This window comes from Mus caroli, chromosome 6 (assembly GCF_900094665.2).
Source record: "Mus caroli chromosome 6, CAROLI_EIJ_v1.1, whole genome shotgun sequence".
Classification (NCBI taxonomy): domain Eukaryota; kingdom Metazoa; phylum Chordata; class Mammalia; order Rodentia; family Muridae; genus Mus; species Mus caroli.
Genome location: NC_034575.1, coordinates 78,859,398 through 78,886,803, shown reverse-complemented (window position 1 = coordinate 78,886,803; position 27,406 = coordinate 78,859,398). Strand labels below are relative to the sequence as shown.

General features: G+C 48.9%; 1 protein-coding gene across 2 annotated transcripts in view; it reads left to right on the top strand.

Moving 5' to 3' along the window:
• The window catches only part of Hk2 (hexokinase 2), a 49,178-nt gene extending 27,326 nt beyond the window's left edge, over positions 1–21,852 (top strand). For both annotated transcript variants that reach the window (XM_021164876.1, XM_029478650.1), the window contains 15 exons: positions 2,460–2,579; positions 3,269–3,364; positions 3,934–4,033; positions 4,316–4,499; positions 7,683–7,838; positions 8,845–9,078; positions 10,529–10,833; positions 12,174–12,322; positions 12,600–12,719; positions 14,661–14,756; positions 15,716–15,815; positions 15,912–16,095; positions 17,244–17,399; positions 17,994–18,227; positions 19,435–21,852. In XM_021164876.1, coding sequence (XP_021020535.1) covers positions 2,460–2,579; positions 3,269–3,364; positions 3,934–4,033; positions 4,316–4,499; positions 7,683–7,838; positions 8,845–9,078; positions 10,529–10,833; positions 12,174–12,322; positions 12,600–12,719; positions 14,661–14,756; positions 15,716–15,815; positions 15,912–16,095; positions 17,244–17,399; positions 17,994–18,227; positions 19,435–19,579 — 2,379 coding nt within the window. In that variant the 3' untranslated portion in view covers positions 19,580–21,852. The remainder of the gene's footprint in view (positions 1–2,459; positions 2,580–3,268; positions 3,365–3,933; positions 4,034–4,315; positions 4,500–7,682; positions 7,839–8,844; positions 9,079–10,528; positions 10,834–12,173; positions 12,323–12,599; positions 12,720–14,660; positions 14,757–15,715; positions 15,816–15,911; positions 16,096–17,243; positions 17,400–17,993; positions 18,228–19,434) is intronic.
• Positions 21,853–27,406: the final 5,554 nt, after the last annotated feature.

Sequence of the window (27,406 nt, the reverse complement as noted above, 5' to 3'; positions counted from 1 at the left end):
AGGAGTGAGACATCCTCCTGTCAATAAGGAAAAGGAAATGTGTGGAGCACAGAGCTGGCAGACCGATGCCCTTTGAGCCTTTTTATGGCAGGAAGGTGTTGAGTTCTCTAGCATCTCATGCCCCGTCCTCAGATAGCAGGAGGAGAGGGTTGGTCCTCCAGCTCAGGGGAGCAGCTGTCTCCTCTTTTCCTTCTAGGAAGCGTGTAGGCTTTTGATCTTGCCGCTTACTCAGACCTTTTCTCTGTGGACTTGCCCTGTGGGAAACCACGAATCACATGAAGCATGGCAAACTGAAAATATGTCCAGCCAGCTGAATTTAGTTTGGCTTGATATCAGGCTCTCAAGAGGTAGCCTAGGCTGCCAGATTCTCCATTTTCCTGTCTCAGCCTCCTGAATGCAGGGACTTTTTTTCTTGCCTTCTGTGGGGAAGGAACAGAGGTAAGGGCCGGGGACTGGGAAGATATATCTTGCTCCTCGCCTTAGATTAAGGTCCCCCCAATTCCCATGACTGCTTGATGTTTCTGTGACTTGTCTCCTTTGGATAAAGATACTCACCCTAAAGGCTGTAAAGATACAGCTCAGTGACAAAGAGCTCACATACCATGCATGGGTAAGGCCTTGGGTTCAGTCTTCAGCACTGGGGAAAAAATGAAAGAATAAAGAAAAACTAACAAACACTGCTCTTGCCTTGGACTGGAGGTTCAAAGTTCAGCATCAACTGTGGGTAACCTTGCTTGGGATGAGACAGATGGGCAGGACCCACGTGGGGGCTCAGCCAGCGCTGCCTCCTCCTAGATTAGGCTGCCTTCCTTTCTGACTCCACCAGCTGCTCGTCGCCCAGACATCAGGGAGCCAGTGGGCCTGTTAGCCCCATCCCTTATTGTTGAGATCTGGAGAGATCTTCAGGATTCCAGAGGAGACTTGTCAAGAGCTTTCTGGGTCTCTTGAGGGGTGCGTGAAGGCTTCAGGACAGCATGGAGCAGTCGGCTTTCTCTCTAGGAATTAAACTCAGGTTGCACGCTTGGCACCAAATGCCAACCCTCTGAGCCATGTCGCTGGCCCTTTGCTCCTTTCTGGGAAGTAACACGCTTGTTTGTCTTCCATTCTTCCACTCTTTCTTCCTTTGCTTTTCCATCTTGCCACTTGGCTCTCTTTCCTTGGACTCTGTTTACCCTCTCCAGCCTCTATACTCGCGATACCTTGTGCCCTGACCTCTGTCTCTCAACATCTAGAGAGCTAAGCTTCTCTTTGAGGATGCAGAGTAGGTGACAGGGGACCTCTCAGTTGGTGGGCTCTAGCCTGAGTGATCAGGAGCGCACCTCTCTGCATGTTGAGGTGGCTGTGTGGGTCCTGCAGCCATTGCCCTATCTTTCGTTTTGAAACTGGACACCAAAAATAGAGACTGTGGAGATGACTTGCTAGTTAAAAGCAATTGCTGTTTTATTAGGGGACAAGAGTTTGTATACCAGGGACCAGATCAAGCAACTCATAACATAATGGAGAACTAGTAACTGCAGTTCTCCATGGCCGCAAGTGTGACTGCATGTATACACCTGTGTGCACGCACATTTAAAAAAATAGAATAAGATAAACAAACAACAATCCAAAAAATAATTTCCTTGAATTGCCTTCAGGGAATGTTTTTTCTTTTATAGAGGAAAAATAAAAAGGTGGTTTATATTGGTTGAGTTGGTTCATAGAGCGCCAAGGGAAGGAATCCTGTCAGTCTCCATCAAGAGTCAGGGGTGCCAGAGAACTTCTTGGGAGTGAGATGGGCTTCTATTGGGAGGGTAAGCTGGGCTAACATGACGGCCAGCAGAGGATGCTCTGTTCTCTGATGTACGCAAACCTTGTGATAACCACGACGGCCCATGATTTAGGGGGTTCTTTTGAGCAAGATTAATTTAAAAGTCTTAAGCGGAAGATGCCCTCTAATGAGCACTAATTAGCATTATTTATGCCTTTGTACACATTGCATGACTGAGTCCAGATGTCATTTTGAGTGTCCGTTCTGATGTCGTTTCCTTTTCATCGGGAGAGCAAAAGATGACATAAGTTCTACCAGCTCATCTTTATCCGTCACTTGTTTCTATAACTGAAGTAACACTAGAAAGGGGGCATTTATTTTGGCTCACAGCTGGAGAGTATAGTCTGTCATGGAAGGAAGAGGACAGACATGGCAGCAGGGGTCTGAGGTCATGATTGTGTCCACAGTCCGGAAGCAGAGAGGTGTGGTGCTCGGCTCAGTTAACTCCTTTTTTCAATCCATGGCTCCAGCCTTTGGAAGGCTGCCACCGATACATGGGGAGATCTTCCCACTCCTACACAGGCATGCTTAGAGGTTTGTCTTCTAGGTCACGTTAGACTGTGTCAAGTTGGCAGTCGATTGAACCCTTCACCCTAAGTCTGTCTCCCACTCTCCTGCTGCGCCCGGCTCACCTTCCTCTTTGTGCCCGTAGCTGTTTGACCACATTGCCGAATGCCTGGCCAACTTCATGGACAAGCTACAGATCAAAGAGAAGAAGCTCCCGCTGGGCTTCACCTTCTCGTTCCCCTGCCACCAGACGAAACTGGATGAGGTATGGCGGCCGAGATGCTTTCTCGGAAGGGGACTCCTGAGCCACCTGCAGCTGTGGGGGCAGTGGTGATAAGGGGATTTTTGCATATGAGCTTTCAGTACTGAGACTTCTGGGAAGCTGTATGTATGTGTTATGTGTAGGTGTGGAGGGTGGTGATGGAGTAGAGAGGCTGTGGTATTCTGCCCCTCCCCCACATACTTTGTGGTATCCTGTCCAAGTTAGCAGAATTAAGATCTTCTTTGATCTAAAGTGCTATGAGAAAGACCCACGGATGAAAGAAAGATACCCAAGAAGCTGGGGCTGTGTTCATTTGGTAGAGTGCTTGCCTAGCGCACACAGAGCCGTGGATGCCGTCCCCAGCACAACATAAACACACACGCACACACTATACATATATACATACACACACACACACATACACTACTGCTTCTTTCTACTTCTTGGGCAGGGAATCACAGTAAAACTCATGGATACACTCTCCTGTCCTGCAGTTTGGGCGGGGTTGGGGTGTGTGTGTGTGTGTGTGTGTGTGCGCGCGCGCACTGAGTTTCCCCTTTCCTGGGCTAGTTAGGAGACAATGTATAAATTTAATCATGACTTTGGGCCTGAGATAGAGGGCTCTGCTGAGGACTTGTTAGAATGTTGCTGTCGCAGCTGTGGGAAATAATTATTTTTTGGCCCTCTTCTAGAGTTTCTTGGTCTCATGGACTAAGGGGTTCAAGTCCAGTGGTGTGGAAGGCAGAGATGTGGTGGATCTGATCCGGAAGGCCATCCAGCGCAGAGGGGTGAGTAATGGGTGGGAGCTCAGAGTCCCCAGCCTATCTGAGATCTTTCCCTGTCTGTCTCTGGATTCTATAGGACATGGTTTTGTAGAGCTTAAGGATACGTATTCAGTATCCCTGCCATGTTGGCCTGTGACTTTTGTATGTGATCAGATACCTTTGGGGATTTGAAATTTGCTTGATGGACAGTAACTTTGGCCTTGGTGCAAGAAACACACTTTAGTCCTTAGCCTCAGGATTCTCCTTGTCAAGTAGGGATGTTGGCATGATTGACATGAGTGGGGAATGAAGCAGGGGATGGTAGGCTAGGTCTGTCGGTTGTGTGTGAGGGGGAGAAAGCAATACGATGAATTCAATCCATGCTGCTGTCTGGAAAATGGTCCTTATTGGTGAAGACAAATGGAGACTAGGTGGATGGAGCGTCTGAGTGATCCCCACCGCTATCCATGCGTGGCCATGGATTGGGTTAGTAGCATACTTGCATGGTGTGTCTTCCTCTTTCTCCATCTTCACACTCGTCTTCATACCCGTCTTCCCCTGGTGATGATGAAGGCCCTTTGATTCCCCTGCAGGACTTTGACATTGACATTGTGGCTGTGGTGAATGACACGGTTGGGACCATGATGACGTGTGGTTATGATGATCAGAACTGCGAGATTGGTCTCATTGTGGGTGAGTGAGATCCTGGTGTGAGGGCCATAGTTGTTTGAACTAATCATTAGCTTGGGTGTTTTCTCCTGATATGCGAAGAGAGCGATGCAGCTACTTTAGGCCATGCCAGGACTTACGGGGTTAAGCAGTGTACAAGAGGTCTGGCCCGCATGTTGTGTTGTCCCAGGAGGCTGCTGTGAGGAATCTCAACCCCTAGGCAGACTTCTACAAGCAGTAAAGAGGGAGGCTGCTAAGACGATAAGATATCCCACTAGGCACTGAACAGTTTCTTCCTTTGACCAGGTACTGGCAGTAATGCCTGCTACATGGAGGAGATGCGTCACATTGACATGGTGGAGGGCGACGAGGGACGGATGTGCATCAACATGGAGTGGGGGGCCTTTGGGGACGACGGTACACTCAATGACATCCGAACTGAGTTTGACCGAGAGATCGACATGGGCTCACTGAACCCCGGGAAGCAGCTGTAAGTAGCATGTTCCTTTGGGTGAGTGGATAGGGTGTGGAGCTGAGGGGGTACTGCCACAGCAAGGGCTTGTTTCCACGCTTCCTTTGCATTATCCCCAAAGGGTCGTGGAGGCACACTAGTTGTGGGAATGGTCGTGATCATAAGACTGCAAAGGGACTGAAAGCAGAAAGAAGAAGCCCTTCGGGGTGGTCACACTTTTGCTTGGGTTCTTCCAAATACAGAGTCTTGGGTCAGCAGCTCTCTGTGTAGCCCTGGATGTTCTGGAACTCACTCTGTAGACCAAACTAGTCTCAAACTCAGAGATCTGCTGCCTCTGCCTCCCAAGTACTGGGATTAAAGGTATGTGCCACCACTGCCCGGCAAGATGAAGCTCTTAAAGTTCTTACTGTTTTGTGGCTTTTGGCCCATCACTGCCTGGATGCCAAGATTGCAGCAAGCAGCTGGTATTATTTAATGATGGGAATTGAACCCTGAGCAAACACTACCAACTGAGTTACAAGCCTGGCCTGGATTTGGTTTTTTGTTTTGTTTGAGACGGGGTCTCACTGTTTAGTTTCTGGTGGCCTGGAGCTGACTATGTAGACAAAAGCTGGATTCAAACTCACAGACACCCACCTGCCTTTGCTTCCTAAGTGCTGGGATTAAAGATGTGCTACCCTGTGTTAACTTTTTTTTTTTTCCACCACTTATTCAGAGTCACAGACCTTGTGTCTTCATTCACACTAGGCCTGTGGGCCAGTTATGATCTAGAGAAAATTGGCAAGAGCTTAGCATTTTGCATCTTGAATCTTATATGCACCAGTCTTATTTTTGTTACTTTTGGCTCTTTTTTAAGACTTTGCATTTCTTTTCTTCTTCGTGTGTACTTGGTGACTGGAGAGGCACTGGATCCCCTGGAGCTGGACTCACACGTAGTTGTGAACCACCATCTGGGTGCTGGGTATTGGTTCTGGGTTCTTTTCGAGAACAGCCCCTGCTGAGCCATCTCTCTGGCCCTCCTTTCGACTCTTACACAACCTCCTTTTCTCGAATTTGCTAAACTTCTCTGTGGAAGCTCTTGAAACCGGGTTGGCAGCTGCTGCAAGGGCTAAACGGCAGTTGCAACACCGTTTTGAGCAATGAACCATTTATCTCTGTGGTTCTCTCGGTGCCGTGAGTGGTTTAGAAAAACTTAGTTCTGGTCTCTATTTAGAAAAGGAGCCCAGCACCCCAAGAACCCAGCGAACCCAGGTCTCTACAGTGGGGCGGAGATGGGGAGCCTTTCCCTAAGCCACAGGCTTCTCCCCTCCGTGTTGAGATGTGAGTCTCTGCTCTTTCACTTCCTTTAGGATCCTGTGGTTGTGTCTGCTGTGGGTGCTGAGAGATTAGCTGGAAAGCCATTCATTCACTCAGTGCCTCTTCCCTCAGTGGGATGAACCTAGGCCACAGTGAGGAGCTACGTGTCCTTGGGAGAGTCCAAAGATAAAATGAGCAACCGCACTGGCTTAGCCATAGATGACTGACAGTGATCGGAAGGGAGTCTACCAAACTATCCACTGGGGTGACCCTGAAGTCCTGCTGGGCAGTCCTTGTTGTAAAGAGCCACTGATGGAGGACTACCAGGGAGCCAGTGTGGCGTAGACATTGGAATTCAACAGTGCTGAAGCCTGAAGCCAGGCTGCTACTTATCAGAAATAGCTGCTGTGTTGGAGCTTTGGGTTTTTGCTTTTTGAGACAGCTTCTCATATGACCCGAGCTGATATTGGACTCACTTTCTGAGATGACCTTGATTTTTTTTTTTTTTTTTTTTTCCCTTCTGAGACAGGGTTTCTCTGTGTAGCCCTGGCTGTGCTGGAACTCAATTTGTAGACCAGGCTGGCCTCAATTCCTAGAGATCTGCCTGCCTCTGCCTCCTTAGTGCTGGGATTAAAGGCATGAGTCCCCCATCTCCCATTTATCTATTCACGTTATAAGCATGAGTGACTTTTTTGCATGTCTTTAAATGCGCTGTGTGCATGTATGCCTAGTACTGGGGAGGCCAGAAGAGGGCGCTGGACCCCCTGAAACTAGAATTACACGTATTCCTGAGTGTCAGGAATCAAATTTTGTTCTGCCAGAGTGATCCTCACTCAGAACCATAGAACCATTTCTCTAATGTTTGAGATAGGGTCTCACTGTGTAGCCTAGGCTAGCCTGAAACTTGATCCTCCTGCCTCAGCCTCCTAAATGTTGGCATAGCTGGTGTCTGGAACCACGTTGCCAGTGCTCCTTTACTCCGAGCAAGTCCCATCTTGCTGATTGAGGGCCTGGTTTTCAGTTTCTGTTAGGTGTTCTGTGCCACACCCCTGCTGGGCTTCCTGGGTGGTGTGGCCCATCCTAGTTAGTACACAGCCCATTATGCTTCCTGTCTGTTAGATGCCGATCCTTTATGAGACATCAAGGGGTTTTCTTTACCCAGAAGATATTCCGAAGGGCTTGGTTTCTTCTGTCACATGGGCTGAGGCAAAAAGAGCAATCGCTAAATAAAAGAGTGCCACCTAGTGGTGGAAAATTAAACTACCGGACTTCCTTAAGTGCTGGCCCTGATTTCTTCGTTTGGCTTTCAACGCGTTTACCACTAGATTCTTTTTGTTTTTTGAGACAGGGTTTCTCTGTGTAACCCTGACTGTCCTGGAACTCACTCTGTAGACAAGGATGGCCTCGAACTTAGAAATTCACCTGCCTCTGCCTCCCAAGTGTTGGCATTAAAGGCGTGCGCCACCACTGCCTGACTCACCACTAGATTCTTGAGCTCTCTTTTAGTCTGCCCTGGAACTCTACCCCAGTCTCTGTCCAGGTTACTGGCTTTTTTTTTTTTTAAAGACCAGGCTAGCCTTGAACTAACAGAGATCCACCTGCCTTTGCATCCCAAATGCTCATTAAAGACGTGCCTGACCACCTCCTAGCCTCTGCCAGATTATTGTCACCCATTTTCTTGAATTCACAAATTGGGGAAGGCAGTGTCAGTGGATGAGTAGGAAGATCTGTACCTTGATCTAATTATAGCCATCTTGTTTCCTATTGGGAACCTCTGTAAGCCTTGTTGTTGCTATGATACATTTTTTTCTTGAGACAGAGCCTCGCTATGCGTGTTTGCCCTCCTCTGGAGGAGAGAGGCTGTGCATCTGTTGATGGTGGGACGTCACTGGTCTGTCTCTGCAGGTTTGAGAAGATGATCAGCGGGATGTACATGGGGGAGTTGGTCAGGCTCATCCTGGTGAAGATGGCCAAGGCTGAGCTGCTGTTCCAAGGGAAACTCAGCCCAGAGCTCCTTACCACTGGCTCCTTCGAGACCAAAGATGTCTCGGATATTGAAGAGTAAGTCTAGGCCCACTGCCTCTCTGCTTACCAAGACTCCATGAGTAGGGCAGGAACTGGGGAGGGAAATAAGAGGCATGGCTTGGGGTTCTGTGTGTGTGTGTGAGTGAAGCCTTGGGTATGTGTTCTGCAAAGTGTCTACCTTTAAGACAGACTTCTCACTGGCCTGGAATTTACTAAGTAAGCTAGGCTAACTGACTACTGACCTCCAAGGGTCCACCGGCCTCCACCTCCTCAGTGCTCTGGGATCAGAGATATACCACATCTGGTTTTTTTCTTTTAGACATAAATTGTGGGGATTGAACTCGGGCTCTTGTGTTTGCCAAGGATTTACTTTTCCCAGTGAGCTCGGGAATGGGAGCAAAGGCTTTTTTTTTTTAATCACTAAACAATGTTCCAAAGATTTAGGTCTACTGTTCTTGCTTGAGATTTCTACTTGATTGAAGGGGGTCTTATAGTTTCAGGGACGTGATGGAGCGAGGAAGTGGTTTTAGTGGCAAAGAAGGGCAATGAAATAGTTCAAAGAACTTTGCTAACGAGGACCCTTGGAGCAGTTCTGCCTGCTCTTTGTTAAGCCCAAAGGGAGATGAAGGCGAGTGATATAGAGGCATGAGGCTCCTCAAGGAGAGGCTCAGGCCCTACCTCCAGCCTTTCCCCATGTCTTCAGACATAGACTGGCTTTTGCTGTTGCAGAGAGCCAACAGGTAGGGGCCACACTGGCTTTAAGTACTCAAAGGTTGCCATTCATATACTTTGAGGTAAACAGAGAGCAGGAACCTACATGCTCGCTTGCTCTGCATGTACAGCAGGGAAACCAGGGTCTTGTCTTTATAAGATACACACAAAGGAACTTCGAGGTTTTCCTTGTGGAAAATAAAAGAGCGCCGACAGAAAGCAGACCTCCCTTTGTGTGTGTGTGTACTCGGGTGTGGGTGGTCTGGGAGAGGAACCTTGAACTGCTGGCCACAGTGAATTCAACACTGCTCACACCCTATCTGTTTCCCAGCGATAAGGACGGAATCCAGAAGGCCTACCAGATCCTGGTGCGCCTGGGTCTGAGCCCGCTGCAGGAGGACTGTGTGGCCACGCACCGAATCTGCCAGATTGTGTCCACGCGCTCGGCCAGTCTGTGTGCAGCCACCCTGGCCGCAGTGCTGTGGCGGATCAAAGAGAACAAGGGCGAGGAGCGACTCCGCTCCACCATCGGCGTGGATGGCTCTGTCTACAAGAAACATCCCCAGTGAGTGAGCAGGCTGGGGCTGGGAACAGAAGGGTCCCCTGGAAACTCCATGAAGCAGCTCTGTATTGCTTTCCATACAGCATAAGTGTTCTCCAGTCACTTGGTATGAGTGGGATTGCTTTCTGAAGGCAGCTGATGGCTTGCCCTCTGTTTAGAGCTCCTGGTTGCTGAGTCCTTGGCTTGCTGCCTCCTCTTCTGCTCTGTTTTGAGACAGGCTTGTCCTCTAGTCCCTCCCAGGCTGGCCTTAGACTCAATCTGTGCCCATGGGTGAACTTAAATTCTGATCCTCTTGTCTGTCCCCGACTCCCAAGTTCTAGGATCACAGGTGTGTACCACCTTTCTGCAGAGTTTGCCATTGAATGCTCTGTGCACGGCAGGCAAGCCCGTCCTCACAACCCAACATCATCCCGGGCCACCTCCCTCTTTTTATGAGTTACTGATTCATTCCTTGTTCTTCCATTACTCTGGCTGGTTCATGTGGGTACCATGCCCTCTGTTAGTGGCCATCCAACCTTGAAGACGCCAGCCTCTCCTGATTTTGGTGTCGGATTGTTCCCGCCCTGACATGTCCCTTTGTTCGTATATTCCAAACTGTTCATATCTCACCCGAGATCCAGAAGAGGTCTCCTGTGTTCCTGTATTTTTCTGTCATTTTCACAGTGTGAGTGCCAGGTCAGGGCACCTTGAACTGAGCTGGTGGCTGCCATCTGGCTCTGAGATCCATCTTCAGCTTTCTAGCCCAGGGCTGTAGGAACATGGATAACCTGGGAATGTGGTTAAGAGGCCGGTTCTGGCTCAGTGACTGGGTGAGGCTGACTTTTACAGTGACTGGCCTGCAGTGAGGCTGCTTGCTGTCTGTGTGGGTGTGGGTGGTCTGGGAGAGGAGCCTTGGAATTGCTGTGCCGTGCTCTCCGCAGCAGTCTGCGCTCCCTGGAAGCGGCAGGGGGCCGCCACCCAAGAGCTTCTCCCTAATTAAACATTCTTACTGTCTCTAGTTGTTCAGATGCTTCTGAGGCCATTGGCAGGAACTGGAAAGAGAAAGGCCAGAGTCCAGAGAAAGATACTTGTAGGCTTTTGTTGTCATTGTTGAGTGTTTTCCTGGGGGCCATCAGATGAAGTGAGCCTGGATCTCCAGGGGCATCTGAAACATTTGATTCCTGTCGTCTGCCCTAGCGGGGGGCTGGCTCCATCTGCTAAGCAGAGGAGCTGAGGCCTGTTCCATGAGAAAGAGTGGGTCTGTGTGACTGCATTCAGGGGGGAGCCAGCTAGGGCAGCCATAATTGAATAGCTGGGTCTTTATATTAGTCACCCTAAGATGGGGGTGAGGGAAGGATGGAGAGAGGAGATTCGGACACCACTTGCTTCTGCAGGGGCCATGGTCTGCTCTGCGGCCATTTGTACCACAGACTGTAACCATGGACACCCGCGTCTTTTTCTCTGTGTGTCACAGTTTTGCCAAGCGTCTCCATAAGGCAGTGAGGAGGCTGGTGCCCGATTGTGATGTCCGCTTCCTCCGCTCTGAGGATGGCAGCGGCAAGGGGGCGGCTATGGTGACGGCGGTGGCTTACCGTCTGGCTGACCAACACCGGGCCCGCCAGAAGACCCTGGAGTCTCTGAAGCTGAGCCATGAACAGCTGCTGGAGGTTAAGAGAAGGATGAAGGTGGAAATGGAGCAGGGTCTGAGCAAGGAGACGCACGAGGCCGCCCCTGTGAAGATGCTGCCCACTTATGTGTGTGCCACTCCAGACGGTACAGGTACGTGGCATCGGCGCCGTGTGTGTGTGTGTGTGTGTGTGTGTGTGTGTGTGTGTGTGTGTGTGTGTGTGTGTGTGCTGTGTGTCATGAGCCAAAAGATATCCAGTCCCCCTAGAGCTGAAGTTAGTTAGGGGGAGTTGGGAAACCCCTGATGTGCTTATTAGGAGCTTAACTTGGAACCTCTGCAAGAACAGTGTCAGCTCTAAACTGCTAAATTTTCTCTTCAGCCCCATTAGTTTTGCTTTATGAAATGGGTCTAATGTAGCTCAGGCTGGCCTCAAATGTAGCCCAGGATGTTGTACAGGACGACCTTGAATCACCTATGCTAGGATTGTTCGTGTATGCAGACATTCAGACCAATTTTTTTGTTTATTAAAAAGTTGCTCTTTGGGCTGGTGAGATGGCTCAGTGGGTAAGAGCACCCGACTGCTCTTCNGAAGGTCCAGAGTTCAAATCCCAGCAACCACATGGTGGCTCACAACCATCCGTAGCGAGATCTGGCACCCTCTTCTGGAGTGTCTGNAGACAGCTACAGTGTACTTACATATAATAAATAAATCTTTAAGAAAAAAAAAAAAGTTGCTCTTTGGCAGAGAACTGAAACCAAGAGAGCCTTGTTCAAGTTCATACAACCAGTGTCAGCTGACAGTCAGACCTAGGAGTCTGCATTCCAGAGGCAGCTCTCAAATACTACATTAGTTGGGTCTACATGTATTTCCTGTTTGGCCCCATATAAAAAATTTCTGGTCCGTGATAGTTCATGGTTGGCACAGGCTCCCGAGGCAGAAGTTAGGGTTTGGAACCCTGTTGATATGGGGCCTAGCTCCATTCAAGCACCCTTCAAAGATCACCTTTAAGAGGGAAAAGGAATGTGTTCGGTTGCCTCAGGGTCTTATATATAGCCCAGGTTGGGTTTAAACTCACAGTGTGGCTAAGGCTGGCCTTGAACTCCTGATCTTCTTCCCAAGTTCCACATCCCAGGTTCTGGGATTGCGAGCATTCCACTTTCCCTGACTTCAGTTTTCTTTGAAGAGTCCCTCTACTTCTCCTTCTCTTCCAGAATTGTACCCTAGGTGGCATTTGTCTTTGCTCAGATATGACATTTAGAGAGTTTTAAGTATACTATATTGGCATTCCCCATGTTCTGAAGGGCCGACTTGTGACGTTCCACCAGATGGGCTCATTCGGATCTGGTCCTGAAGATGTTGCTCGCTTAACTGCCAGGTGGCGCTCACACTCCATCTTCTCCCAAGACTTGAGTTTCACAGTGTGTCTTCCACAACCCATGAAGGGAGATATATTTTGTCACCCCAACTCATTATCCCGGGTTCATTTTCCAGAGAAAGGAGACTTCCTGGCCTTGGATCTTGGAGGAACAAACTTCCGGGTCCTGCTGGTGCGCGTGCGTAATGGCAAGCGAAGGGGCGTAGAGATGCATAACAAGATCTACTCCATCCCGCAGGAGGTCATGCATGGCACTGGAGAAGAGGTGAGGCGAGGGGCTGGAGAAAAAGGGGTGGCGGCGGCAGAGATGATAGATTAGGGAGGAGGGGAGGACATGGTGGGTTGTGCTTCTGGGATGATTCAGCAACCTCCCCAATTTCAAAGACCAGCCTTTCTCGGCTCACCCCTGGCTTGAGGAGGGCAGTGATTCAGGGCCCTGGCAGAGTTGCTCTGGGTTGGTGCTGCCTGAATTTGCATTTCTCTCTGCTTGGGGCATCTCCCTCTGTCGAGGGCTCCTCTCTCAAAGCCCTTTGTTTTCACAGCTTTTCGACCACATTGTCCAGTGCATCGCGGACTTCCTTGAATACATGGGCATGAAGGGCGTGTCCCTACCTTTGGGTTTCACCTTCTCCTTCCCTTGCCAGCAGAACAGCCTGGACCAGGTATGGCCATCTTCTGGGAGGGCTCTTCTATGGGCTTCCTCAACCCTAAGCTCACTCAGTTTACAGGGAAGAGAGTTGCTCTTAGAAGAGGGAAAGAGAGAGGCGGGCGTGGTGGCGCACACCTTTAGTGCCAGCACTTGGGAGGCAGAGGCAGGCGAATTTCTGAGTTCGAGGCCAGACTGGTCAACAGAGTGAGTTCCAGGACAGCCAGGGCTGTACAGAGAAACCCTGTCTCAAAGAAGAGGGAAAGAGGGTATGAGTGAGTTTGGGTGGAGACCTTGGAAGAAATTGGATACCAATTTGGGTACACAAATAACGATAACGATCAAGAATATTAACTCATTTGTGTGTGTGTGTGTTGCCACATGCATATATGATCAGGTAGAAGTTATCAACTTTGTTTTTGAGACAAGGTCTCTCATTAGCCTGGAACTCACTCATTATGCAACTGTCTGGCCACCAAACCCTAGAGATCCTCCTGTCACCACCTCCCCAACTTTTATGTGGGTGCTGAATATCCAACAGAGGTCCTTGTGCACATGAGTAAACCCTCTCTTTTCATGCCAACATGTGCAGTTTGGTATAAAGAGTAAGCAAAGTAGGAGCCAGCAGTGGCCCTGGCTCTGGTGACATCACCTTTTTGATGAGGTTTCAGTAGGTGTTAAGGACACCTGGAGGCCCAGAGGTCTTTGGCCACATTTATTCACCACTGGCCTTGGGCAAGTCTCTCTGGTTGTTGAAGCCCAGTGTTGTCTTGTTATAGTGCTCATCTGGAATGAGGTTATAAACACTTTTGCCAGAGGCACAGGGCTTAGCAGTAGATGAGAGAGGAGTAGAAGAGACAAGCCTGCCTTTGTCGCTGTGTGGGTGTAATTAGCCAGGCCTCCGTGCTGTTGTGTTTTGTTGGGAATCTCTTGGGATCTCTCACCACAGTGTGACACGCCCAGGTTTATGGGATACCCAGGTGATGGGCATATACCATGAGCAAGACTTGGAGACACCATGCATGTGGGTGGCCGCGATTCCAGCCTTTTGTAAAAGGGATCTAGGATACTGGTTTGTCCTGGCTGCTATCATATCAAGAGCAACAGGGAACAAACCCTTTTTCTTCCATGTACAAAGCAAATGGGCACCTGTGTCTAGATGTGCGACCACATAAGCCCTAGAGAGGGGCTCAGGGGGCTGGCTCAGATGGTAAATTGCTTGCTTTGTAATAATGAGGATCTGGACTCAGATCTCCAGCACCCATATAAAAGCTGGGTGCGGTGCTGTGCCTGTAATGCCAGCACTGTGGAAGGAGAGTCAGGCAGGCAGGTCCTGGGTGCTCCCTGCCAGCCAGGCTTAACTCAGTGAGTTCCAGGTATAATGGCAGATTCCCTCAAAGAATACGGAGGACAGCGAATGGGGAAGGCGCGTGACATCAGCCTCTGGCCTCCACACACAAGCCATGTGCACAGCTTTGTGCATGCGCGCAGATATGAACAGAAACACTCCCCCATCATTCTCTTCTCTTCCCCCTCTCAGGGTCTGTAGAAGACTCCAAGGACCTCTCTAGGTTGTCACCGAGACCACTGTTCATTGAACTATGGAATTAAGGCATACACTCTGGCCTGCTGAAGGGAATAATTGTTGGAACATTTGTATGGTGCTTGAGCCATGAGTCACTGGGCCAGAGTGTAATCTAGATCTCGGGCAAATCCCTTCAGTGCCTTGCTTTCCCACCAAGTAACTATGACCATGATAAAGCTCTCACAAGTGGTGGTGAGGATCAAATGATGTAACCAAGTCAGTACCTTAGATGCAGGCTCAGGATCATTTGTGGGTAATCTGCTTTGTGAGGCTGAGAGCTAGACGCCAGAAGAGCCAGGCCCCAGGAATGACCCAGGATGGATATCCCTCCTTTGTGTGATTTTTATTTTTTTTCTATTTATTTATTTTCAGAGCATCCTCCTCAAGTGGACAAAGGGATTCAAGGCATCTGGCTGCGAGGGCGAGGATGTGGTCACCTTGCTGAAGGAAGCCATTCACCGGCGAGAGGTGGGAGACATGGTGCAAGGCTTGGTGTATCTGGAATCTGGGAGGATTACCACATGTTACTGCTTTGTTGGGGGGAAATTAACTTTATCACTCAGCGGTGATTGGTTAACTGCTAGAAGGCCATGCTCCAGCGGCAGGTGCTGCTGTAAGGGCTTTGAGGAATGGGGAGAGCAAAGAAGGGTGAGCAGATAAGTGGCTGTGTGTGTGTGTGTGTGTGTAGCTAGAGGGCAGCCTTACATGGTAGTCCTTAGGCATTTCCTCAACCTCTGAGAGGCTGGGATCAAAGGTATATGCCACCATGCTTGGCTGTTTTTGTTTTGTTTATTTGTTTGTTTGTTTTAAGATTTATTTTATTTATATGAGTACTCTGTAGCTATCCTCAGACCCTTATATGAGTACTCTGTAGCTATCCTCAGACCCACCAGAAGAGGGAATCAGATCTCATTACAGATGGTTGTGAGCCACCCTGCAGTTGCTGGGAATTGAACTCAGGACCAGAGCAGTCAGTGCTCTTCATTTCTGAGCCATCTCTCCAGCCCCTTATTTTGGTTTTTGAGATAGATCTCTCATTGGCCTGGGATGGAACGGTTAGACTAGGTTGGCTAGCCAGCAAGCCCTAGGAGTCTCTTGGTCTCCATTTCCCCAGTGCAGGCATTGCAAGCATGCACGACCATGTCTGTCTCTTGTTATGGATTCTGAAGATCAAACTCGGGTTGTCATGCTTGTAAGGAAAGCAAGCACTGCTCTCTGCTCACTGATCTGTCCTCCCTGCTCAGAACTGGTGATCTTAATGTCCTGGCCAGTGGAAGTGTAGGTCTCAGCCTGAGCTGGGGCAGGTGAAATGAGGAATGGGCCACGGCATGTACTATTTGGGGATGTGTGTGTGTGCCTGCATGTGCGCTTATGTGTCTTGAAGATTGGGACTTGTGGAGTAGACATCTTCTTCCTCTTTCCATCAGGAGTTCGACCTGGATGTGGTGGCCGTGGTGAATGACACAGTTGGGACTATGATGACTTGTGGCTATGAAGACCCTCACTGTGAAGTTGGCCTCATTGTTGGTAAGGAGAATATTGATCCTCCCCCGGTGGGCTTGCATGGCTCTGGGTGGGTGGAAGGCTGGTGTTAAATGAGCATTGGTGGCCTCTGATTGACAGGCACTGGAAGCAATGCCTGCTACATGGAGGAGATGCGTAATGTGGAGTTGGTGGACGGAGAGGAGGGACGGATGTGTGTCAACATGGAGTGGGGAGCGTTCGGGGACAACGGCTGCCTGGATGACCTGCGCACAGTGTTTGATGTCGCTGTGGACGAGCTCTCTCTCAACCCTGGCAAACAGAGGTAAGCAATCACCTGTGTTTGGAGCTGAGTCCCAGAACGGGACCTCAGTTGACTGGGCTCTCCGTCACCATGGCTTTCCTCAGAATGCCTGTTCTCTTAGGAGCCTAATGGGCTTCTCCTTCAAAGAGGGTCTTCTCAAACATACCTCAAGGTGTTGGAGAGTGTATTAGAAGCTAGGTCTGAGATTGAGGAAAACCGGGTAGGAACTGGAAACACACACACACACACACACACACACACACCTCCCAGTGTGAAGAAGCACTGTTGTGGCTCTGACAGAAGGGAACACATCTGGTTACTCAGCATCCAGCATCTCTATTGTCAGAAGGGACAACCATCAGAATGTTACAGAGCCTCATATGGTGGAGGGGCTTGGAGCTGAGCAGAGACCTAAGATCTGCCACTCTTCCTGGTAGGAAGATGCTATCCTAGTGTTACCAGACTGAGTTTGTAGTCAAAGATGTGGCCCTTTAGAACACACTGGGCAGTCTATGATTATTCTTAATTAGAGAATATCTCCCAGACTGAGATACCTCTGGGAGCCAGGCAGGCAGCATTAATGAAGGAAGCAGGCTACAAAAAGAGGTAGGACGATGACAGTGCCTTCAGTGCACCTTGAGCCCTTGGCTTTACAAAAAGGCATTGTGCGTATTCCAAAGACCTCCAGGTCATGTCATAGTCATGGTTGGTTCCAGAAGTGAGGATGGTGGGCGGGGGTGGGGGTGGATTCTGCTGTTGACAGGAGTTACTTAAGGTCCAAGAGAAAACATGTAAGCTGCCCAGTGGAATTAAGGAAGACTCAGCTATCCTCCCCTGCTCCTGGAATTGGTTGTATGTGTGTCTATCTCTGTCTCTGTCTCTCTCTATGTGTGTGTGTGTGTGTGTGTGTGTGTGTGTGTGTGTGTGTTTTCCTGATAAGCCTTGTGGGCTTCAGGTTATCAGGTGGTGAGTTTTGCTGAATGTTTGAGAAGATTCTTGAATGTTGCCTGTATGACTCCATGTTCCTTCTCCCTTCTTCCCTCCACCCCCACAAGAGTTTTTTCCCCTCCCCCTTTTGTCGTCGTGTCGGCCCGTCCCGTGTCCCCCCCGCCCCCCCGCCTGGACACATCTGCTGTCTTCTAACCTCCGTGGACAACGTCCCGTTGCAGGTTTGAGAAGATGATCAGCGGCATGTACTTGGGCGAGATTGTGCGCAACATCCTCATCGATTTCACAAAGCGGGGGCTGCTCTTCCGGGGCCGCATCTCAGAGCGCCTCAAGACAAGGGGAATCTTTGAAACTAAGTTCCTGTCTCAGATCGAGAGGTAAGGATGAGAGGCTTGGGAGGAAGGTGAGCCGTGTCCTCCATTCTTATCTAATGACTAGGCAAGCTGAAGGGTTTCTGCGGCTCCTGTGAAGCCGGGATGCAGATGCAGGTCTGCCCCTAGTGAGTTACCCATTCCTAAGTGACACTCTCCAAAGATCCACTCTGAGGATGGGGGTGGCCTGCATGTAGGATGTGGATTGTCTTTTGTTTTCAGTAGAGTTTGGTGTTGGCTTTCTTGAGGCAGGTCTCACTGTGTAGCTAACTTAGGTTGCCCTTAAATTGGTTTCAATCTTACTGCTTGAGGCTCCTGACAGCTGAGGTTACAGAGTGGCTGACTCACCATGCCTATGAGCTTCAGCCTGTAGTAACAATGCCCTACCTTGGATGTAAAATTGAATGAAGGGCCGCTTGTTTGTAGCTCAGTCACCTTTAGGAAGAGCAAGTGAATGAATACTGCTCAGAGCTGGGAAACCCCCTCCCCAACCCCACTACAGCCCTGCTGACCCCCATGGACCCAGAGGGGCCTTAGGGAATGCAGGCCACTAAGCTCCTCTGCGCATTATTAACCGTGCACTGTCCATCTCCCACGCAGTGACTGCCTGGCCCTGCTACAGGTCCGAGCCATCCTGCGCCACCTAGGGCTGGAGAGCACGTGTGACGACAGCATCATTGTGAAGGAGGTGTGCACTGTGGTCGCCCGGCGTGCGGCCCAGCTCTGTGGCGCAGGCATGGCTGCCGTGGTGGACAAGATAAGAGAGAACCGCGGACTGGACAATCTCAAAGTGACGGTGGGCGTGGACGGGACACTGTACAAGCTTCATCCTCAGTGAGTGCCTGACCTTGGGGCTGTCCTGTCTTCCTTCTTTCTTCTCCTTGTATATTTCTCTTCTCGCCCTTCTCTCCGCTGCCCCAAAGAGGGTTTAATGCTTAGTTTCTAGATTAGTGGCGATGACCCTTTTGCTGGCTTGAGAGTTTCTGTGCAGGTGTAGTTAGCTAATTTCAAGGCTGGATCGCAACTCTTTGGGTTTTGAGCCAAGATAGCCTTGAATTCATTATGTAGCTGATTCCAAATCCTCTGTCTCTTGAGGTAGGACCACGGGAGTTCACTACTACCAGAGATTGTATTTCCCAGTGATCGTATCGCTGATGTTTCTGTATTGATGTGATGTCTGGTCATTTTGATATGTTTTCGTCTCTGTGGGGGGTATTACACAAGAGTGACGGTACCCTGGCAGGTTGATTGCCTGGCACTGGTCAGTCGTGAGCAGCCTGACCTGTTACTGGCGATCAAACTTGGCTCCTGAAAGAACAATAGATGCTCTTAACCACAGAGCCATCTCTCTAGCCCAAAGTTTACCTTTAAAGGTTACTTGAATTATTTGATAGAGGTGGGAGGGGTGGGGAAGTCATGGACACGGGTACAGGGTACAGTACCTACGGAGGGCAGAAGATGGCACTGTGTTTTCTGGAGCTGGAGTTGCAGGGTATTGTGAACACTGTTTGTGTGAACACCATGTGGGGGCTGGCAACTGAATCTTGGTCCCCTGCAAGGGGTTTTGTACTTCTCGGTGTTGAGCCATCTGTCCCACCCCTTGCTTTGTTTTTTAAGCTAGAGTCTCTTATATCCCACACTGGCCTTTAACAACATAGCATATCCTTGCTATGTAGCCAAGGGTAACCATGAGATTTTGATTCCCCTGCTTCTTGTTTGCTGGGATTACAGACATGGGTGGGCTACCATGCTAGGCAAGTATTATCAATTGAGGTACATCCCCAGACCAACTGATTTGTTTTGAAGAAAGTTCACCAGCATCTCAAGACATTTGTGACAAAACTTGAGGTTTCTACTCTTGCGATTGGCCACTGTGGTATAAGGCTTGGGTGTGGTCCTAGCCCCTGCAAGCCTGTCTGTGGTACTGAGTACGAAGTAAATGTTTCTTAGTTTGTAGGTGCCGTGCTCCATGCCTCATTCCTCTTTCCAAGCTTCGCTTGAGGACACCAGCCACTCACATCCCCTTTTTCTCTCTTTCCAGCTTTGCCAAAGTCATGCATGAGACGGTGAGAGATCTGGCTCCGAAATGTGACGTGTCCTTCCTGGAATCCGAGGATGGCAGTGGGAAGGGAGCAGCTCTCATCACTGCTGTGGCCTGCCGCATCCGGGAGGCCGGGCAGAGATAGAACCTTGGAGCAGACAGGACTTCACTGTTTCCTCACTTCCCTGTTTTAAATTATGAGGAGATGGACCTTTTGGCATTTCCTTGGCAGAGAGGACCCTGAGAGACTGGAACTTTTGTCCTGATATTCACTGTAGAGTTTGATATCCAATCCTTGGCCTTCCTGAGAATCAGAAGTAAGGAATTGTTCACAAGTTGTTCCTGCTGGTCACCTCCTGGCATGTTCCCTCCCCCATTCTACTTCCTGTACAGTCCTATGGGATGGGGACAGTCTTGAGAATATGATTGCCTCATCTTGGAGCTGAATGTGACATTTGTAGGTGGAGAACATCTTGAAATGTTGATGCTTCTGTCATCAGATCAGGCATTGGGAGGGAGGGAGGAGGGAGGAGGAGGAGAGGTATGGAATGTCCCCTGCCCTACATGGCTGTCCCTCTTCAGCTCAACCTGTAGGCATCACCCTGCTGGTTCTAAACATTTGCTGTTCTGGAATAGAGGAATCCAAACCAAAGCTAGACTTGACACCCCCTTCAAGTGTCTGTGGCTTTACCTCACACGGCTGAACGTGTCATTCATGAGCAACAGACCTTGGGGCTAGGGGTGGCTTTGGTAGCTTTTCAATTTCTTATCTTTTCTTTCTTTTTTTTTTTAATTTATGTTTGAAATTTATTTAGTTTGAAGCAGGTCCTCTCCTTCATTGTGTAATGGTTAATTGTGTAAGTAATGTATTTATATGTTCCTTTGTTCTGTATATAGCTGGCCAGGGTCTCCTCTGACTCGGCCTCGTGAGTAGATAGATCATTGTAGTTCAGGATATGAGGTGGAGACACTGACTGGCTCTAGAAATACCTCATTCACCCTTGGGAAGAAGAGAGATGTGGAATCTCTTGTTGAGTAATGGGCAGAGCGCCACCAGCCTCCCCGCTTCACCTTCCTCTGCTCTGTGAGGTGTATGCAAGGCAGGGATGGAGACTGAGGGTGGTCCGCTGAGCAAAAGAAGCCACAACACCTGGCTGCTCGGTCCAGAAGCTTCCCTGAGTGAGGTCTCACCCGGGATGTTAGCCAAAGAAAACTAAAGGATTTGTTCCAAGTTCCCACTGCATAGAAGATGTGATGTGTAGGTCAGTCAGCGTTTCAGAATGGTTTGACAAGTTACAGGAAGCCACTGAAAATGTTTTTAAAGTCACATCTGATTGTCGGAGCAGACCACATGAAGCATTGAGAGAACTCGACCAAACCTCAGGGGCGTCTCGGGGTGTTTGTACATTTATTTGCCCTCCTAGCAGATCCCACCTCCTGTATGTCTCGTGTTTTACACGAGATGCACGCTGTCTGTCTGCTTCCTTGGACTGAGCTGCATCGAGCTGCCGACTCGCCTTTTTATACTTGTTATTTATTCCAGACTGTTTGAAGAACGGAAAGACACCAGTGTCCTGTTCTCTGCTCTACCAACACGGTTCACTCTGAATTCAAAAGTTCACTTCTCCCTTCAAAATATTAAATTGACCACCAATGTTAAACCTGGATAGGTAGGAATAAAGAGGAAACAGCCTTGTAACACTAATAAACAAGATACGGGGGTCAAAAGAGAAAGACCAAGAGAAAACTCAGCATCGTGGCAGCCACATTTTGAACATCTTTCAGACTTGTGCTGAGCAGAGCCTAGTTACAACCGAACAAGCTGGTGTACAGTGAAATGAAGGCTGCCCAGGTCCTCCCAGGATGCCCAGAGGGAAGGTCGAGTGATATCTGGCTGATACTGCCTGTCTGGTGTAGCTCCCTCAACCTGCAGTTACCGAAGCAGACCACTGAAAGCCGAAACCACCTATAGATGTGTGCAGCACTAGAGAGTAGCCACCTATAGATGTGTGCAGCACTAGAGGGTAACCACGGAGTACAATGGATTCTGACTAAATTTTAGAATCTTGAAATTTAAACTTTAAAATGAAGCACCATCTAGGAAAGGACTTTTTAAAAAAGTGTGTGTGTGTGTGTAAGTGTGTGTGTGTGTCTAACTTTTAAGGAAGTTGGCTTTCAATCCAGAGCATGAGACAGTGTGCTGTGTTCCTAGTACTAGGCTGGCTGCTGCTAGCACTAGGTTGACAGCCCTCTCTGCTAATGCTGCTTTGTGTGATCTTCAGTGAACCTTTGACTCATCTCATATCCCTGGGCACTCGGTCTAGTGAGCGTTTTGTTATCATGTACAGTAGAGAACTAGTTGAATTAACCATGTGATGTTAACTATTATTAATAAATTTTAACTTTTTTTTTTCAAAATATTCAGTGTGTGATTAGATCTTTTAAATGGGGCAAGTTAGGACTTCCTGGTCAGTTTGATCAATCATTGATGGGGTCGATACATTTGGAGTGGCCTGTTATCTTTCAGTGTCCATGGAGACGGATTCTGGAATACTGAAGCCTGTAGGGGGTCAGATCCTGTGATTGCTTTCTATGGCGGAGATAAGCACCATGAACGATCAGATGCTGAGAGCAGAGGCTGAGCCTCAAGCAGTAAAGACAGAGTGGTGTGAGTCCTTAAACCCTCTGCAGCCCCCAGTGACACATTCCTCCAACAAAGCCACACCCCCTAAACCCCTTCTAACAGCAGCACTAACCAGGGACCAAAGACTCATGCCTGAGAGAATGGGACAAGTGTTGAGCCTTGAACCCAGGGCCACCCTAGGAACCCTGTCAGTGGACTTCACCCCTGGTTCTCCCAACACCACTTTCAGATGGGGTCTCATGTAGCCCAGGTTGGCCTCAGACTCCTGGGCCAGTTTTAGCCTTCCAAATGCTGGGGTTACAGGCATGTGCCACCACACCTGACCATACTTGTTTTATACTTTTGAGTATAAAACACTGGGTATCTCAGTGTATAGCCTTGAAGCCCTTGTTGCCCAGTGTGCTCTGCAGTCTGGTCTGGTCTTGCAGTCTTAACCCTCCTGAGAAGATACATTTATAGACAGTCCTTTTGTGAGACAGGCTCTCACTATGTATCCCCAGGATGACCCGCCTCTTGCTATGTAGATCAGGCTGGTCATAAACCTGGCAGTCCTGTTTATCCTTCCAAGAACTTGGAGCTACAGGTGTGAGCCACTACAAGCTCAAGAAGTGACAGGAGCAGGACGGAGAGACTAGGTCCAGACAGTCTGCCCTTGTGATCCCAGGGCTGGGGAGGCTGAGGCAGGTAGATCCCTGGAGTTCACTGGTCTGCAAGCCTAGCTTACCCAACAGGTTCCAGGCCATAAGAGACCATGTCTCAAGAAACAAGGTGGACAGCTGAGGAATAACAGCCAAGCCCATCCTTTGACTTTCTCACATGCACCCGTGAGTGCATGTCTGGGACTTTTCTAGCCTTTACATTTCAGAAAACACTGCCTTAAAAATGTGATAAGATTGGCAAGATAGTTAAAAGCATAAAGGAACTTGATATGCAAATCTGATTTGATCCCTGGAGCCCACCACAGAAGGGGAGGACTGGTTTCTCACAAGTTGTTCTCTGATCTACACAACACGCACACACACACACACACATCCACTCACACATGGAGGTGCATTTTTATCCTACACTGAATCTGAGTCCATGATCAAGCAGGACTGTGTTTCTTGGTGCACACGTGGGTCCTTTGTTTTCCCTGCCTCCCAGCCTGGCTTTCCAAAGCTCATCCCACTGACTTATGTATATGAGGATGGCCTTGAAGTGACTCTCCTGCCTCCACTTCTTGGGCGCTGGAATTCCAGGCATGTGCCACCACCCCCCAGCTTAGAGGCCTCTTTGGCTTTTCTGCCTCAAAGCAGATTCTTACAGATTCCCCACTCTGGGCCTCTTGAGTTTTGCAGCTGGCTTGTTCCTGTCTGCAACCTCAGCCATACTGCTCAGCACAGTGTGGGCACCTCTTTCCCCAGGTCACTTTGGCCTCTCTGGCAGCTGGACGGAAAAGCTGCATTCGTTACTTCCCATGGATGGGGCTGGGGCACAGACAGCTCCGCACAGACCCTGACATTGGACTAGCAGGGAATATTTTAGTGCGATTTAGGGTACATTTACCTGCAGTGAGGCCCTCAATGTCCCGGATAGCACGTGTATCTCTTCCCTAGGCTGACTCCCTGCCAACTCCCCATCCTCCATCCCACCCAAGGAAAAATTAGTTTCCTCCGAGCAAGCGGACTGTGCACTCACGCTGCTCCCAGCTTGGAAGCAGTTTCCCAGCCAAACCCCAGGCAGCCCGTCTCCCTGTTTTGTTTTCTTCGGCTGGGCCCCAGGTGCCATAGGCTGGAACACAGGCACTCCGGTGTCGAGAGCATTTTCTAGCCTTTGCACAATCCGCTTTTGCTTTTCTGTTTTCCAGTTTCCCTCTGAGCCGTGTCTCTTTTGTTCTTCCCTCACCATCGGCAGTCTGAGCACCCTGCTTGACGCCACCTCGTTTCTGTACGCGGCTGGATGAGGCATACATTGTTTCGTGCTGTCTCTGGTTTTCTTTATTTCCTTTTCTAAGGACATGGATGAAATACAGGGGCCTGAAAATGCTGTGTGCTCTAAACTAAACGATAGATCCTTAGCTCTCTGTGATGCTTTAATAAAAACACACAAAACATAGTTGGCTAGAGTCTTTTGTGTACCTCTCTCAAAGCAGGGTTTGTTTACATCTATCTATCTATCTATCTATCTATCTATCTATCTATCTATCTATCTACCTATCTATCGTGTGTGTGTGTGTGTGTGTGTGTGAGAGAGTGTGTGTGTACATGGGGAGGCTAGAAGAAAACCTAGAATCAGCTTCCTTCTTCCATCCTGGGGGTCTTGGGATCAAACTCATATTGTTTCATAGGCAGGTATCTTCACCCACTGGGCTACCCTACTTGTCTGGCACATTTCAAGGCCCATAGACATTGCTGTGTTTGCATCTATTTCATTACTTCTAGTAGCTACAAATGTCTTGTTCTGTGTATGTCCTGTCTGCCCATTTGTTTTCTCATGGGTGAACATGTACTATTGACTCAACAATGGCTACACAGATACCGTGACTTTAAGCCCCTTGTAATGGTTAATCTTGGTTGTCAACTCTGCTACATCTAGAACCAACTAGACCCCAGGAGTCCAGGCACTCTCCTGTGAAGGGTTTTCTTCATCAGATTAGTTGAAGGAGGAAATCCCACCTTCTAGTCCAGCCCACCTTCTAGACCAGGACTGGGTGGAAGGAGGCTTTCCCTTTGGCCAGCTTGCCCCATTCTCACTGAGATGCCCATCTACGCAGTCGCTACAGCCAGGACTAAGCTCAACTTCTTCCAATGTAGGCTGGATCTCAGCAGCCCTCCAGGAGTCTCCCAGGACTCCAGCACAGACTGGATCTGCTAAGACATCTTCTCTTGTGGTCTGAACAATTTCCAGAGTGTCGGTCTTTCCGCTGTAAGACAGGCATTGTTAGACTACCTGAGCTATGCAAAGTGTGGTCTCCCGGCTTCATGCTTTGGCTGCCTGCTGCTGTGGTGTCCCTGTCATAATAGACTCTGATCTAACACTCTGGAACCCTGCTGAAGTCCTGGAGAAGCCTTTCTTCTGATGACTGTTCAGGGCAAAGAACATCATCAGAAGAGAATTTTTCTTTTTTTTAGCAAAGGTTCACCAGATACATACTTGCCTGCCTCTCAAGATCCCTTTTCTGCCCAGCCCAACTCCAGCCATGCTGGAGCTACACAGAGGGTAATCACAAAGGGAGATGCGAAGGGAGGCGGAGGGATGTGAAGGGAGGGGCACTGCTGGCCCCTTTGCCCTAATCAGGACGTCCCTCAAGTGTCTTTGTAATCACTTCTCTGGGCGTCCACTCAAGACTTCACTCTGGCTAATGGGCACATGTGTGCTATACTGGGCTCTTGTGATGACAGGCTGTCCCTGTCCAGACTCCCCTCAGCAGCAACCACCCTGACATTATCTGGTTGTCTAACCATTGTTAACTTGTGAATGGTACATTGTGTGTGTGTGTGTGTGTGAGAGAGAGAGAGAGAGAGAATATATATATATGCCATGTGTGTGCATGGCCCTCAGCAGCCCTCAGCAGACATCCAATCCCCCTGGATCTGGAGTTAGAGGTGGTTGTGAGCTGCCCTTTGTGGGTGCTGAAATCTGAACTTAGGTTTTCTGTAAGAGCAGCAAGTATTCTTAACCACTGTGCCATCTCTCTGGCCCCCTGGATCTATCATATTTATTTACTAAGTCAAATATATTCTAAGGGCAAAATCACTCCAAGTCAAGAACTGCTATTGCAGAGAAATATTAAACATTTGAAATTGATTTTAAAACTATATTTTGGGTCATGGGTTGTGTTGACACAGTGTCACTATGTGTCCCACGCTGACCTAGAACTCATGATGTTACAGCTTAGCCTCACAGCAAGGTCCTGCCTCAGACTCCGGAGATTACGAACACTAGCTGTCATGCCTTGGTGACCTCTATTATTGCAATAGGTAGTTTGTTCTTTTGGGTTTTGCATGTAGGTGGTCTTAGTTCTACAACGAATGCAAGTTTTAACTTTTAAATCATTAAACCTGCCCTTTTGTCAGGTGGTGGTTGTGCATGCCTTTAGACTCTGCACTGGGGAGGCAGGGGCAGGGGCAGGGGCAGGGGCAGGCAGATCTCCATGAGTTTGAAGCCAGCTTTGTCTACAAATTGAGTTCCAGGATGCCCCAGGCTACTTACTTAGTGAGACCCTGGCTCAAGTCAAACAAACAAACAAAACAAAAACAGACAAACAAACAAACAAAACCCCTACCTTTTCCTACTTAGCTTACCACATTTACTGGGGTCTTCAGTGCTAGGTCAGGTGGAAGTGGTAATAACACATTTTGTCTCATTCCTAATCTTGAAGGGAATATGCCTCCCTTCCCTTTATGAGGGGACTATCAGCTAAGCCAGGCGTGGTGGCTCGGGTGTTTAATTCCAGTATTCTGGAAGTTGAAACAGAAGTATTGTGAGTTTGAAGGTAGGCTGGGCTGCCTTGACTCCTTCCTAAGAACAATTGGAATTTCTTTTTTAGATTTATATTTTACCATTTTTAAATACATGTGTGTCTGTGTGGCCATTTTTATTTTATGTATGCATGTATGTATGTATGTATGTATGTGAGTGTCCCTAAAGGCCAGGAGAGGGTGGTGAATGTCCCCAAACCATTGTACAAGATACTTGAACACCCAGACTTTCTTTTTTACTGTTCTGATGGGAAGACCAAGGTCAAGCTGCTGTTTAGATCTGGTGTCTGGTGTAGGCTCCCTCCCAGATTCACACCCAACACCATCTCTTTGTCCTTATGTGGGGAAAGGAACTCTGGCCTCTCAGTCCCATCGAGGACTGAACTAACTAACCACTTCCTAACTCCATCACACTGGGAGTTAGGTTTCAATGTACGAATTAGGAGCAGGGCTGGGGAGAGGCACACATTGAGTCTACAGCATTTAGTGTTGCTGAATTTTTAGCCAAAGTCTCTCCAGAGCTGCTAGATTTTGCTAAATGACTTGTCTGTACTTACTGCAGTAATGCATGGCCTTCCTCTTTACTCTCTATGGCGGCCTTTAACCTTGCCTCTTATGAATCGTCCTTGCATTGGTGTTGGGAAACCTCACCTGACTCATGCTACACTATTAGAGCAGACCCTGTCTGCCATGTAGTTATCTCCTACAGAGAACTGCTGCTCAGGGTCCAGAGCCCCCACGGTGGTTAAGCATCTGCTCACTTCAAAATGAAGTCTCCTTGAAAAGCCTTGACTGGGTCAGCGCCCAGTGGGGCTTCCTTCTTGACTGGGTCAGCGCCCAGTGGGGCTTCCTCCTTGACTGGGTCAGC